The sequence below is a fragment of the Mustela nigripes genome, chromosome 10, assembly GCF_022355385.1.
Source record: "Mustela nigripes isolate SB6536 chromosome 10, MUSNIG.SB6536, whole genome shotgun sequence".
NCBI lineage: Eukaryota > Metazoa > Chordata > Mammalia > Carnivora > Mustelidae > Mustela > Mustela nigripes.
In genome coordinates, this window is record NC_081566.1 from 12615508 (window position 1) to 12631506 (window position 15999).

General features: G+C 37.6%; 1 protein-coding gene across 2 annotated transcripts in view; it reads right to left on the minus strand.

Annotated features, from left to right (window-relative positions):
* Positions 1-15999, minus strand: part of INTS7 (integrator complex subunit 7) — a 91843-nt gene that overhangs the window by 40750 nt on the left and 35094 nt on the right. For both annotated transcript variants that reach the window (XM_059412619.1, XM_059412620.1), the window contains one exon: positions 1410-1527. In XM_059412619.1, the coding sequence (XP_059268602.1) occupies positions 1410-1527 (118 nt within the window). The remainder of the gene's footprint in view (positions 1-1409; positions 1528-15999) is intronic.

A 15999-nucleotide genomic window follows, 5' to 3' on the forward strand; every position in this document is an offset into this window, starting at 1 on the left:
GGTGATGGTTTTAAGGCACTAAGTTTGGTTTTGTTTTTTTAATAGTTTATTTATTTATTTGTTAGAGAGAAAGTGCACAAGTGGGGGAGTGGCAGAGGGAGAAGGAGCAGCAGGCTCTCCTCTGAGCAAGAAGCCTGATGTGGGACTCAGTCCCAGGACCCTAGGATCATGACAGGAGCTGAAGACAGATGCTTAACCGACTGAGCCACTGATGTGTCCCTTAAGCCACTAAGTTTTGAGGTGACTTATTGCAAAGCAGTAGATAAATGACACAGAAATACCTCACAGAATTACTGGAAAGGCTAGAAAACTAAGTTCAGAAAATGACAGGAAAAGCGACCGAGATCACAGCCCAAACCACGCACAGAACTAGTTCAGTGAAGGTACCACCACTGTGCTGATTCCGCCATGTCACTGCCAGAGGTTCCGTGACAGAGCAGATGCCCACCGCTACAGGAAGCCCCGGAAACGTGCGGCCCCAGTCACTGCTCTAGCACTAGAATGAAGTCTCCCACTTCCCTACTTCTTATCATTACTGGCTCTCAGTTCAGCCTGTGGTATGACATGGCAGCTGAGTCCAGGCCACACGTGGCACCCTCGCTGGCAGGGAGGCCTGGCAAACAGAGTACCAGGTCTTTTCATCTTCCTATCAGGCCTTAAACAGAGAGAGGGAATTCCCTTTACCCAGCAAGCTCACATGCTGTGAAGCCATAAAAAGGACAAAGGGACACTGCAGTTGTTTAACTACCTCAATTCAAATTAATGGACTAAAACAGGAAGCAATAGAGAGCCCACAAAACCCACATTAAAACAAAACAGAACACTTCAGCCGTGTCTGTTAGGTAGGCAAGCTCCTCGCTGGACATTAACAAAGGCACTTTGATCGCTTCTCGGCCTTTTGGCGAAGATCAAGTGTAATAAAGGCACTTGGAAGCTAACCCATCCGTAACGGGCAACCAGGAAAGTGTTATCAAACTGGGGTAAAGTTTTATTTTAATCGTTTTCCAAAGGGATAACATACACCTAAAAGAAGGCTTGTGACATTTGCTTTTAAAATTCGCCACCATCTGGCCTTTGAAATGTACTTAAATCCAAAGGGCACTTTGACTCAGAGACATACCAAAGCAAACAAGCTACGTTAAGTAGCCTCGAAAATATTGTCTCATGTACATATAATTCAAAACAGGGCAAATCTAGAAAAGAAAATACCCTTGAATTGTGATCGAGGATGCAAAATGTTATGACCACAGGCATTAGTGAAGAAATCATTCGCAGATAAGTCACTGGCATATAAACAGAGTACAAGACTGAAACTGTTCTGGATTCTAAGGCTTTACAGAAGAAACCACCAGAACCATCAACAGGAGAAAAGCACATTATCCATATGTCCTCTCCTTTCTTCTCCTTACCTGAAGCTATGCTGAAGTAATGTTTGATGGCAATGGTCCCCGACAGTGTGGAAAGGACAGACAGCATCCCGAGTTTCAGGCTGTCATAAGGAGTCTGGAGGGCACATTCACAGAGCGCCTGGAAAACAGAAGAAAAGGGAACACAGAAGTTGAAACACCTTAAAACTGTCCACTTGTTTTAAGTGTTCCAGCTTTTAGAAAAATCCATCTTTTTGCCCATAATAAAAAACTACAGTCAAACTGCCACAGCCAAGAAGACTATCAGGAGACTTGTTAGCGAAATATAATGCAGTTTCCTAGATGGGATCCTGGAATCGAAAAAGGACCCTAAGTAAAAAACTAAAGCAACCAGAACAAAGGATGAACTTTGATTAATAATAATGATGTACCACCACTGGTTTATTAATTTTAACACATGTTGCTACACTAATGTCAAAGGCCAACGACAGGAGAAATTGGGTGTGGGATGTGCAGCAACCCTCTGTATCAACCTTTCTATTTTTCTGTAAATCTACACCCATTCTGAAGAATAAAGTCTATTTTTTAAAAAGTCATCATGACTGATTTTTTTTTTTAATGTGCTTTGCTTTTTTAAAAAATTTATTTCCAGAGAGAGAGTGAGAGAGAGAAAGTGAGAGAACAAGCACAGAGGGAGTGGCAGGCAGAGGGAGTGGCAGGCAGAGGGAGAAGCAGGCTCCCTGCTGAGTAGAAGTCTGATAGAGGACTCGATCGCAGGATGCCAAGGCAGATGCGTAACTGACTGAGCCACCCAGGCGTCCCTCATGACTAATTTTTTTTTATTAAGCCCATTGGAAATTATGTACTATTCAGTCCACACAAGCAGAACATCCACTATACTTTGTTTCATGTAGAGATACAAATATTATATGTTTTGTTTTTTTTTTTAAATAACAGAGAATGGCAATCTATTTTGTATGTAAGTGAATGTACTGTCTCTTCTCCCCCATTTCGGATCATCCACTCTACTCCTGACTAATGCGGTCTGAAGAATTACCAGAAACAAGATGCTCATGTTTCTTTCAGTAACGACAACTATGGATACGTGCTCCGGTGACTCTTGCCTTATCCTGCACATCTACTCTTGGGACATGTCATATAAATGGTCACATAACTGCCCCGCTAAATTAACACCCCCGAATATGGAGTATTTACTTGTGGCCTAACAAGAGATATGTCCAAAAGGGATGAAGGCTAAGAGAGAGAAACACTGAATAGGGAAGATTAGGCCAAATTAAAGATGACCCTGGAAGTTAGGCAGAGTAATTTAAGCTTAATGGGAAAGGAAAAAGGACGCCACTAGAGAGGAATAACATTACTGAAAGCGTGAGAGAAGATAAACAGGTGAGGGCCAAGTAGCCAACCTACAGCCCAGGGCAGTAATCCAGGCAGGCGTTGATGGACCATGGCCTGAGCTCCAGTTTAAGGCTCAGCATGGAGAGTAGAGGGCGAACATGAGAGGCATTTTGAAACTAACGACCTATGAGGGAATCAACAAGAAGGGCTCAGTGGCTATTACAAAATTTCAAACGTGATGACCAGAGAATGTTGATTCTATTTATGAAGACTGAGAATTATGGGGATAAGCTAATTTCAGAGGAAGGACAGAAATAGGAAAAAATATGAAATCCGAGAAGAAATATCTACCAGGCATTTGGAATCTGACATGTCAGAGATTTTTAACTGGAAGACTCACATCAGAATTCTGGCTCTGCCACGGACCATCTCTGTGATCTGAGCCAATGCCGATGACTGAAATCCCTGAGTCTCAACTTCTTTGTCTATAAAATGGGGGTAAAGATTTATACAGAATTGTTTTCTTTCTTTTCTTTTTTTTTTTTTAAAGGTTTATTTATTTGAGAGAGAAAGTGTGTGAGTGGGGAGAGACAGAGGGAAGAGAACCTTAAGCAGACTCCCACTAAGTGCGAAGCCTGACACGGTTTAAGTGCGTGACCCAAGAGATCATGACCTGAGCGGAAATCACAAGCTGGACGGACACTTAACCGGCTAAGCTACCCAGACACCCTGCAGAACTGTTGTTTTCATATAAAACATCTCTGGAAAAATGTGTAAGAAATTAGGCATTGGTTTGCCACTGGGCAAAGGAGTAAGTGGATGGCAGAAAAGTAAGTGGGAAATACTTGATGATATATATCTTTTTGCAGCTTTTGAATTCTGACACATGAACATGTGGGCACAAAAAATACTTTTAAAATAAAATACAAGTGGAAAAGCTCCTGAGAGTCAAAGGGCTTTGCAAGCCCCACAAGCTACTGCCCAGAAGAGCAGTTCAGAAGCGCAGGGAGGGACCAGATTGCTGGAGAACGCCCACACTGATGGGAGGGGACGGCGTCAGAGCGGCCTAGAGTAAATGGGCGGAAGCACCTAGACTCAACTCAAAGACGCAATTTTGAAGAGAAGGGGCAATGGGGAGTCAAGACAGGATGCAGTTCTGGCAGTGGAAGAAATGAGAGAGGACCGTTTAGTGCAAAGAAACCAGAGAATGGGTAAGGCTCACAGTACAAGCACACTAAAAGGAAAGATGACAATGGCAGACAAGCCTCTGGATTTAGCACTAAGAACACTGGTGTCGTGTGAAATGCCTAAGCAAAAGTAACGGAACAGATGTAAAGGCCAGTGTATTAAAGAAAGAGTGAAGGGCAAAGAAAGAAATGCAGACACAGAGGCTGGTTTTGAAGTGCAAAAGAAAGCAGTTTTTAAAAGAGTGATTGTGTTTAAGTAATATCATAGTCTTAATTATTTATTCAAATACTTAAGCCATTTCCATTTACCTATGTCTTACTGCTGAAATTATCCTGCCTTATGCTGTTAATTAGCTTATATTTAGGAATAAAATCCTCAGCCAAATAGCCCCAGAAGTTAAGGACTATGTCTTGTATTTGTAAGTATTCAAAATTATGTCATAGAGTGTTCTGTGTATTAAGAGATATTTAACCGTTTGGGATAATCGAGAAAGCGTACGTAAGACATTTATGATAACAGTATTAATAATTTTTAAAAAGCAAAAAGAATTTTACCATTTAAAAAATTGAGAGAAAGTTGTTAGAGAAATTTTTGATAAAATCATTTACCATGTTATCTTCTAATTTCTTGTCACTCAGCAGTATTGGGTACCTAAAATGTTCTCAGTAAATACATACTGATTTCAAGGTTTGTTAATTCATATCAGTTAGCTTAACAGAGCACATCACAAAGTTCCCCAGAGATAGCATGTCAATCCTGTTTCAACGAGGAAATCTGGCTCATTTCTGTTCCAAGAACATGATCTATTACAAAACTGTCTTACCAGGTCCACTTTTTATATTCATAAAAAGGGAAAATCGAACTCTCCAAATACAGCCCCCTTTCTCACTCACTACCATGTTCTTTCTCACTGACTATTTGGTCTGCATTTCTCTCTCCAGGCTGGCTTACCTCACTGTTCAACTGAAGCTCTGTCCTGAATTACTCTTTTCTGGGTCAGTTCCTAAATAGGGGCTTCTCCTCTACCCTAGAATGGACTGGCCACCAGGGATGCGTTCTAGAAAAGCATAGCAAAAAGCTTATAATCTTTAAGGTACAGAAAAATGTTATGTTTAAAAGTACTCTGTCAGAAATATAACCCCCCTAAATTTTCTGTTTCCATTGTACTAACCCACAAAGAAAAAGGTGATTAAAAGAACTAATTCTTAGGCTTAACTTGTCATTCCTCCTAGTCTTAGGTAAGGTACAAAACAGAACTCTCCGGAGATACAAAGCCAAAAATAAAATTATGTCTTTGAAAATATCCAGAGCAGATAATCTTTCACTTTGGAACAGACAGGTTGTATAAATCAACTTCTTCAGATAAGACTACAACATCAAAATAATATAAACTATTGATATAAATTATCACCAACTGAAATGCATATTTATGTAAGGCATAAAAAATTCAAACAAAACTATAAATACATGAGAAAATATTTTTGTTCCTTTGAAGTTACTCTGTTTTTGACTACTTTAATAATAATGTACTATATTAGGCCTTCATTTTGGGTTTTTAACATTCTGAATCAAAGTATTTTCTTTAAATCTAGAAGGTATAATTCCACATGGAAATTATAATGCCTACCAAAACACCGTAAAAGTAGCAATGAAAAAGACACAATTACTCTTGAAACACCAAAACTCAAAGATCAATTAACGGTGGATAAGATTGCCTGAGAGGAAGGAAGGAAGAAGGAAGGAACTTTAGAAGAAAAATAATTACTCTTGGTAACTGTGAGTTGAATTCAAATTTGAAATAAAAAAACTATTATCTTGTTAAGGTTTTATCATTAGCACTGTTTTCCTCTGCTCTATTTCAATATTTTCAAAAATATATCTAGGTTCTGAAGTAATGATTATTTGACCACATCTATTTAAATAAGATCAATATGCTCAGGTTACAGGTACACAAAAAAATTCTTTGTGAGAGAGGCAAATATTAAAAAATCTTTTTTTTTCAATTAGAATTAACCAAAGGAAAAAAGTTACAGAAAAGATAAATCAGAATAAAAAACTCAAGAGAAGATGTGGTTTAATGAAGAAATATTAGTAAGGGTGGCTCAGTGGGTTAAGCCTCTGCCTTTAGCTCAAGTCATGATCTCAGGGTCCTGGGATGGAGCCCCGCATCGGGCTCTCTGCTAGGCAGGGAGCCCGTTTCCCCCTCTCTCTCTGCCTGTCTCTCTCCCTACTTGTGATCTTTATCTGTCAAATAAAAACAAAATCTTAAAAGAAAAAAAAAGAAATACTAGTAAGCTGTGAAATCAAAAGAACATTTAACATTTAAGTCACCGTTAATGTGGTTATGAAGTTCAGTGCATATATTATGACAAAATTTATCACAAAGAAGAAACCACTGCATAGCACTAAAAAAAAAAAAAAGACAATTGATCATTAAATTGTAGATTATTTGAATAAGATATAAGGGGAGAAAAGAGTGAAGGGCAGAAGAAAAGAGGAGGTTCAGATCTACTAACATTTGTGACATTTCAAGGGCCACACTATTCAGGCTTAATAGAGATACTCAAACTCCTAGATTAATATACACTGAGTATAGAGAAAGGTAAAGTAAAAACAAAAGTTTAATTAGCATGTAAATTTTTTTAATTTACTAGAGAGTAAAAGAATAAAGAAAACAATCAAGGTAACAAAGGGAAGTAATGGAAGAAAGGAAACACAAAGAATGTATAAAAACAGCACAAAGTTAATGGAGGAAGAAGTAAGAACCATCAGGTATATCAGTAAATGCAAATAAGCTAGGTTAACTATTTAAAAAGACTCAGATTAAGTCTAAGGAGGTAACTCTAACTGGATGCTATTTATAAGGATGAAACCTAAATGACAGAGAAAGGTTAAGGATAATAAAATCGGCAGACCTAATAAATACATGCAAACAAAAATAAACATGTAACAATGTTAATGATACATAAAGAATCTGAGGCAAAAACCTTAAAACAGGAAGAGAGGATTCCTTCATATTAGTAAGAGTTCTATTTGTGAAAAAGAGAGTATTAAAATTTCTAAATTAAAATGGCTAAATACAAACTGGTAGGAGATGCTAATAAACATCAAAACCTCACAGATCAAAAATAGAAAAAAACTAATTTAAGACAGCATATGTGAGTACTATCATCAATAAAGTAGATTCAACATAACTTTATATTGAAATAATATTAGTAATATACAATATTAATATAATACATACACATAATATATAACACATTATATAGTACATATTTACCAACATGTTATATTACATATAACATATGTGATATAATTATATAGAAAATATACCTTCTTTTCAATTTCTTCAAACTACAGCTGACCTTTGAACGATAGCTAACCCTTGAATTACATAGGGGTTAGGGTGCCAACTCCCTGTACAGTTGAAAATCTGTATATAACTTTGGACTCCCCCAAAACTTAATTACTAATAGACTATTGCTAACTGGAATCCTTACCCATTAAACATAAACAGTTAGTTAACACATATTTTGGAGGTTATATGTATAACATACTTATATGTATAACATACTTATAATAAATTAACTTAGAGAAAGGAAAGCGTTACTAAGAAAGTCATAGGGAAAATATATTTGCAGTATTGTATAGTATTTATTAAAAAAAAAATCCATGTATAAGATTTCAAACACATGTTGTTCAAAAGTCAAACTGTATTTTTAAGAAGTATTCCTATATGGGCCACAAAGAAACTTTAAAATTAAAAATTAATAATAAAAGGTTGGCAACAACAAAAATTCCATGAATACAAAAAACGAATCACTTCAAAAACAGATATTTCCAGTTATAAGTACTAGGGATGTAATGTACAAAATGGTGACTATAGTTAACACTGCTGTGTGATATATGGGAAAGTTAAGAGAATAAATATTAAGAGTTCTGATCATAACAAAATTTGTTTCTTTTTATTGTACCTATATGAGATGACAGATGCTAACTTATGCTTACTGCAGCAGTTATTTCACAACAAATGTAAATCAAACCATTATGCTGTATTTCTTAAACTTATGCAAGGATGTGTGTCAATTACATCTCAATATGAGTAAAGACGAAAAAAATTAACTTCAGGGTCAAAATTGCTCTCCTGGAAATTAAAAAAACAATCATTTACAATACTGCTAAAAACCATGAAATACTTATGAATAAATCTAATGGAATGTGTACAAGAGTTGTATGCTGAACACTAAAAACTGCTGATGAGAAACTGAGGAAGACCTAAATAAATGGAGAGATATACCATGTTCATGGATCAGAAAACTCAATCCTGTTAGGATGTCAGTTCTTTCTGAACTAATCTATAGATACAAATACCAATCAAAATCCTAGCAAGCTTTTTTGCAGAAGCTGACAAACTGATTCTAAGCTTTGTATGAAAATGCAAACGACCTAGGATATCCAAAATAATTTTGATAAATACAAAGGAAAAGGACTTACATCATCTGATTCTAAGACTTACTATAAAGCTACAGTTGTTATCAAGATGGTGTGCTGCTGGAGCACCTGGCTGGCTCAGTTGGAGGAGTATACGACTCTTGATCTCATGGTCGTAAGTTAGAACCCCATGCTGAGTGTAGAGACTACTTTAAAAAAAAAAGGCCATGTGCTACTCACTTAAGAGTAGACATACAGGGTGCCTGGGTGGCTCAGTGGGTTAAGCCACTGCCTTCGGCTCAGGTCATGATCTCAGGGTCCTGGGATAAAGTCCTGCATCAGACTCTCTGCTCAGCAGGGAGCCTGCTTCCTCCTCACTCTCTCTGCCTGCCTCTCTGCCTACTTGTGATCTCTCTCTGTTAAATAAATAAATAAAATCTTAAAAAAAAAAAAAAGAATAGACATAAAGATCAAAGAAACAATATAACTCAGAAATAGACTTAACATAGATACAGTCAAATGATTTTCAACAAAGATGTTACGGTAATTCAATGAAGAAAGGACAGTCCTTTCAACAAATGTTGCTGGAACAACTGGCTTAGATTTAAATACAACTCAATTCCTACCTTGTACTATATATAACAGTCAAGTTAAAAAGGATCACATAGAGTTAAATATGAAACCACAACTACAAAACTTCTGGAAGAAAACACATGGCAAAATCTTGTGACTTTTGGTTCTGTAAAGAGTTCCTAGATAAAACACACCCTAAAATGGGGGCGGGGGGACCCAAAATTAAATCTCATCAAAGTAAAAGAAATTCACTCTCCAGAAGATACTATAGTAAAGGCACATACTAGTAAGAAATTCTTACAAAATACAAAATATTTGTATCCAGAATATATAAAGAACGCAGTAACAATAAGACAACCCCCCCAAAAAAATGCAAAAGAGATTAGAATAAGCACTTCACTAATGAGATACAGATGACAAGCCTATAAGATACTCAATATCATTAGTCATTAAGGAAATGCAAATTAAAACCATGAAGAGATATCACAATACACTTACTGAAACAAGTCATAGAATACAAAGTGCTAGGAAGGACAGAGAACTAGAATTCTCATATACTGCTAGTGAGTATGTAAAATGGTATAGTCATTATGGAAAACAGTTTGGCAGTTTCTTACTAAGTGAGTAATACATTCATCTACCATACAACACAGCAGTTAAAACTCCTAGGTACTGACCCAAGAAATGTCTCCAAAAGACCTGTACCATAGTAGGTTGATTTATAGTATCAAATCTAAATGTCCGTCAACTTGTGAATGAATAAACAAACTGTCGCATGTCCATACACTGGGATACCACTTAGCATAAAAAAAGGAATGAATTACTGCTTAATGCAACAACATGGATGAATATCAAAGAACTGTGCAAAGTAAAAGTCAGACCTAAAAGGCTATACACTGTATGATTTCATTTACACTCTAGAAGGGCACTATTACAGGGACAGAAATCAGATTGGTGGCTCTTAGGGGTTGGGGAAAGGATGGACTGCAGAGGAGCCTGAAGGAATATAGGACATTTTCCTCACTTTTGGGGTGAGGAAAATGTCCTGTATCTCATTTGTGGTGGTGATTCCACAACTACAGACATTTTTCAGAACTCACTGACCAGTATACCTAGAAAGGTTTCTGAAAATAAATTATACCACAATAAATCTGATTATTAAGAAATGCATTTCGGGGGCACCTGGGTGGCTCAGTTGGTTAAGCGTCTGCCTTTGGCTCAGGTCATGATCCCAGCGTCCTGGAATCCAGCCCCTCATCGGGCTGCCTGCTCAGCGGGGAGTCTGCTTCTCTCCCCTTTCCCCCTTGTGCTCTCTCTCACTATCTCTGTCTCTCTCAGGTAAATAAATAAAATATTTTTGAAAAATGCATTTCAAGTTAAGGGCAATGAGAGCACTAGAAGACAATTTATGGAAAAGTGGGCAATCCGCACTAAGGGGAAAATTAATTGCCTTAAGTGCTTTCATTATTAAATAAGAATAAAAATAAGCGTTCAAGCACTTAAAAAAGATAAGAAAGCCATGCTTCTGCAAAGTCTAATTAAGAAAATGGAGATATAAACATAAACAGTAAGAAAAAAATGAAAATAAAATTTCAAACACAAAAATACCAAAAAAGTATAAAGCTTCTCTATATTGATACTAATGAATCTGAGAAGTGAATTAAGTGGAAAATATTATCAAAACTGGTTCAAGAAGAGGTGGAAAACTTTTATAGGGCCACATCCATGTAAGTAATTGGAAATATTCTCAAAATACTATCCCTGAGAAAGTTCCAGGTTCAGATGGACTTATAACACATTTTAAGCAATATCTTCAGGAGACAGAAAATTTCTACATCAAAGCTATTTACCGTTCCAGAACATAGAAAGAGAAAGCCCCCAATTCGTTTTACTAAGATAGCACTACCCCAACCCTACAATCTGCCAAAGTATACAACAAGGAAAACTGTAGAATAATGTTACCTTTTATTAGAGCTACTCTTAAAAAAGCATTTTTATGTATATACCAGACACCGTATGTCTATACATGGCTTCACTCAAATCCCTTAACTCTCTGGCAGTCCTCTATTCCCCTAGTCTAATGGCATTTCTATGTTTCTTTAAATTCTTCCCATGATAAAAACAAAAGGCAAAGAGACAAGGTATACTTTAGCAGTACAATCTCAGTTCTTTGCTCTTTAAAGAAGAATTCCGTTATTTTTTATTAGTTTTTACTTAAATTCCAGTTAGTTAACATATAGTGTTAATATTAGTTTCAGGTGTCCGATTTCGTTATTCAGCACTTCCATCTATCACCGGCGCTGGGCACAGCAAGTGCCCCCCTTCCTCCCCATCACCTATTCAACCCGCCCTCACCTTCTCCCTAGTAACCATCAGTTTTATTTTTTTCAAAGATTTTATTTATTTAGCTGTGAGAGAGAGAGAGAGAGAGGGGCAAGTGAGCACAAGTGCAGGGTATGGCGGGGGGAAGAGGCAGAGGAAGAGGGAGAAGCAGAATCCCTGCATGAGCACGGAGCCTGACTTGGGGCTCCATCCCAGGACCCTGAGATCATGACCTCTACCAAAGGCAGATGCTAAAACAGCTGAGTCCCTCAGCCGCACCTATCAGTCTGTGCTTTACAGTTAAGAGAATTTCCTGGTTTGCCTCTCCCTGTTTCCCCCCATATGACCCTTTGTTTTGTTTCTCGAATTCCACATGAGTGAAATCAAATGATATCTGTCTTTCTCTGACGGACGTCGTAAAGCAGAACTCCTTGTGTATTTACTGTCTCTGATCTCTCTCCTGTTTTTCCCATCAGTCTCGTACTCACAATACTCCAATAAAACTCTCCTCATGCAGGTCACCAATGACTTCATTCTGCTAAATGCAAAGGCGAATTACAGTCCTCATGTCCTGGAGAATGCAAATACACGGCAGTATCTCACACGATGGACTGCAGCCATCTTCCTGTAAAACTATCTCCACTTGTCTCCTACCTCACTGGCTGCTTCTTATCAAGCTGTTTTGCTAGTTACTTCTCATTTCATCATTCCCTGAATTTTCTCATTTATTCTCTCTCCCTAGGTGACTCATCTAGTCTCATGATTTTAAATACCACCTATAATCTGATGACTCTCATGTTGACAACTTCATCTAGATCTGTTCATCAAACTCCAACTCCTTGACACCCCCACTTGGACGTCTGGCTCCGTAAACTTTATTTGGTCAGAACCGAACTCCTGATCTTCAACAAATAAGCTTCACAGAATCTTACCATTCCAAGTAAATTGGTTAAAGCCAAAAACCTTGAATCATCCTTTCTTTCTCTTATACTCTGTGAATAATTTGCCAGTGAATCTGTCAGCTTTGCCTTTCAAATATAATCCAGAATATCTCCACTTCTCCCTGCTAGTTTCTCTGCTTCCCCGGCTTCAGATAACCATGGTATTTTCTAATTGGACTTATACAGTCACCTCCCAAATGTTTTTCTATGTTTCTGACCTTATGTCCCTGCAATCTAGTCTCAGTACATCTAAGTCAGAGAGACTCTTTCGGAACAAGTTACTAATGTCCTCTGCCCTCCAGGCTCCCGACCCCTGGTAACCACTATTTTACTCTTTGCTTTCATAATTTTGGCCTTTTCAGATTCCATGAGTAAGTGATATCATACACTATTTGTCTTTCTCTGTCTGACTTGGGATGGTGGGGGGATAAGACAGATGTTGTTTAAGGGTACAAACTTACGAGTAGTAAGTCCTGGAGATCTAATGTGTATTAGAGCGAATATGGACAACAATATTGTATGATAATCATCAAACTTGCCAAGACTCTAGAACTTAATTATTCTAACCATTAAAATTAAGAAATGATAATTATGCAATGTAATAGGGTGCTAATTATCACTACAATGGCAATCATATTACAATATGTAAGTGTATATCATGTCAACATGCTGTACAGTGTTATATGTCAATTATATTTCAATTAAGAAATAATAATGGCCTGTGCCAAAGGACTTGCAGGCCCTAAATGATCCGCAAGCTGCTCCATCCATCCTCCAGCACCTCTGACTCCGCTCCCCTCATAGTCACGGTGACCTCACCCTCAGGAATGCTCTCACCTCAGGACCGTTCTTGCTATTCTCTCTGCTGGTAATGTTCTTCTTTCAGAGGCTCATGGAGTTGCTGGTCCCTCCTTTAGGTCCTTGCTCAAGTGCCCACTTCTAAGCGAGAGCTCCCCTGACCGCCTCGTGCAACATGGCAGCCTCCACCTTTCACACTCACTCATCCTCTTTCTTGACTTTTTCTCTCCAGTATGTATCACTATCCGGCCTCTCCACCTACCAGAAGCTAATCCAAGCCTTCTCTAGAGAAATTCTTCGTCAGAGAATTCCCACACACACTTTTCCAGGGAAAAGGAGTAGCTCAAGGTAAAAGAACTGCCAAGTATGTGAGGAAAAAGGGTACTACGGAAGAGGGCCAACAGAAATCGAGAGCAGAGATACAACTGCAAAGACTTTAGATAAGCTCGAGAAATAGTTATTGAACTAAAACAGGAGAAGTATCCACAACACAGCCTGAAGAGATGGAAAGATAGAAAAAAGAATATAAGGAACTTGGGGGATTGACAGAAAGGCCAGTATGTATCTACGTGGAGAGTCAGGAGGAAAGGCAATATCTGAGAAAAATTATGGCTGACAATTTCCCAGAACCACTGAAAAGCACCAATCTTAAGATTCACGAGAAATCGATAGTCTAGAGAGTTTAAATAGAAATCTATAATCAGATGGTTCATAGGGCAGAACGTCAAAGAGAAAAATTTTAAAGCAGGAAAAGAAATTTCTTCAAAAGAGCACTGCTATTCTCAGCAGTAATCATGGAAATCCGTAGACAGTTAGAATGGTAGCCTCAATGTCCTGGGCATTCTACTCCCAGAGAAAAGTGTCTTTCAAGATTGAGGGCAAAATAAAGACATTTTAAGACAAGTGTATACAGGGAGAGCTTACCACCACAGACCCTCACTAAAGGACTTTCCAGAGACAGAAGGAAAAGTATCCCAGAGAGAAAGCCTGAGATGCAAGAAGAGCGAAGACAGTGGAAGGTCCAAATGATCAAGGAATTTATAAAACAAAATTGTTTGATAAGACAGAATTAAGGTACATGATAAGAATACATAAGAGTTTAGAGGGTTATAAATGAGTGACGTATTATAAGGTCTGTACAGCAGAACTGACATAGGACATCATGGAAACATAAAGATGCATTAAAGAAAGATGGGAAGTAAAACAATGATAATCTTTTTTTTTTTTTTTTTTTAAGATTTTATCATGTATTTGAGAGAAAGAGAGAACATGAGTGACGGGGGGTGGGGGAAGCAGAAGTAGCAGACTCCCCGATGAGTAGGAAGCCTGATGTGGGGCTTGATCCCAGGGCCCCAAGAGCATGACCTGAGCCAAAGGCAGACCTGTAGCCGACTGAGCCACCCAGGTGCCCCTAAAACGTTGAAAATCTATCACACAGACACACCCAGGAGAAAACTAAAGTAACTACATTAACATCAGACAAAAGAGAGGAAAGCAAAAGCTGTAGAACAGTGATCTAAAGAAATGATATAGCATGTTCATGCATTAGAAGACTTAACATTGTAAAGATATCAACTTGTTACAAATTATCTTTCCATTCAATGGAATCCCATTGAAATTAGCAACTTTTTTTATGGCTTTTTTTTTTTTTAAGTGAAACTTGATCAGCTGCTTCTGAAATTTATAGAGCCTGCCAATGGCCACTGAAGTGCAAGTATCCAGAATATACAAAGAATGACTACAAATCCACAGAAAAAGAAGACTGGAAGAGCCATGTCACAAAAAAGGAAATCCAAATCATCAATAAACAATTAAAAGAATATTCAACTTCTTTAGTAATCAAGGAAATAAAAATTAAAACTACAACTTCTAAACTGGTAAAAATGTAATCTAAGGACGTAGTTCAATAGGTAGTCTCTTTATTTGGAATCTATATTGGTTCAGTCACTTTGGAACACAGCTTGAATTTACCCGGTAAAGCTGAAAATACACATATCCTCTAAGTCAGCAATTTCACTCTTTAAGCATATAAAGAAACTCTTGCACATAAATGCTCGTAGCAGCACTGTTTGCAAGAGCTACACGTTGGAAATAACCCACCAAGAGCAGGTAAACTGTAGTCCATTCCATATAATAATGGAATACTACACAGCAGTTAAAGGGAAAAAACATGCAACTACATGTATGAGTCTCATCAGTATAATGTTAAGCACAAGAAATACAAAGAAAAAGCAAACACTATTTTTTAGGGAAGCATATATAGGTGGTAAAACAATAAAGAGTGAAGAAATGATCATCGCAGAAGTCAAAATAGTGGTTTCCTTTAGGCTGGCTTTACGATTCCGATGAGGGAGGACCATGCCAAGGAAGGTGGCAGGCTTCCGTGAGCCTTCAGTGTTCTGTTTCTAGTGGGATGGTGGCTACCTTGTTTTCATTTACAATTATTCGAACTATTAAATATTTATTTTACATACTTTTATGCATGTGTGAGCTGTCATACAATAAGGAGAAAAATGAGAAGGGGTGATCTAGTGCCTTCACCAGATTCGGTTCCCTCCGGTGGCTGAGTACATTCTCTTCTCGGAAAGACTGTACTATTTAGTAGAAAAAGCATTAGAGGACAGAGCTCTCTTAATTAAAATCTTAATTAAGTCCTCTTAGGAAGCTCTTTTAAGCATATTAAATCTCTCTGAACCCTAATTTGTTCATCTACTAAATGCAAACACTAACAGCTGCTTATCTCTTGGGATATTTGTGACTATCAATCACAATATACTGAAATATGTTTAGAAAACTGCAAAAAAACCAATTAACACAGCAGCTTTTAGTTTCATAGTCTGAAATTCAAAGGTTTTTGTTGCACGGTAGCTATAATGACACCAAGAGGTAATAAAAACCATGAAAATAAAGGTCAACTTCTAACAATCTTCCATTTCACTTTAAAAAGCATTTTTTAGAAAATGTTGCATCTGTTAGCAGTAATGGATAAACAAACAAAAACCTGTTCTGAGAAAAAACAAATT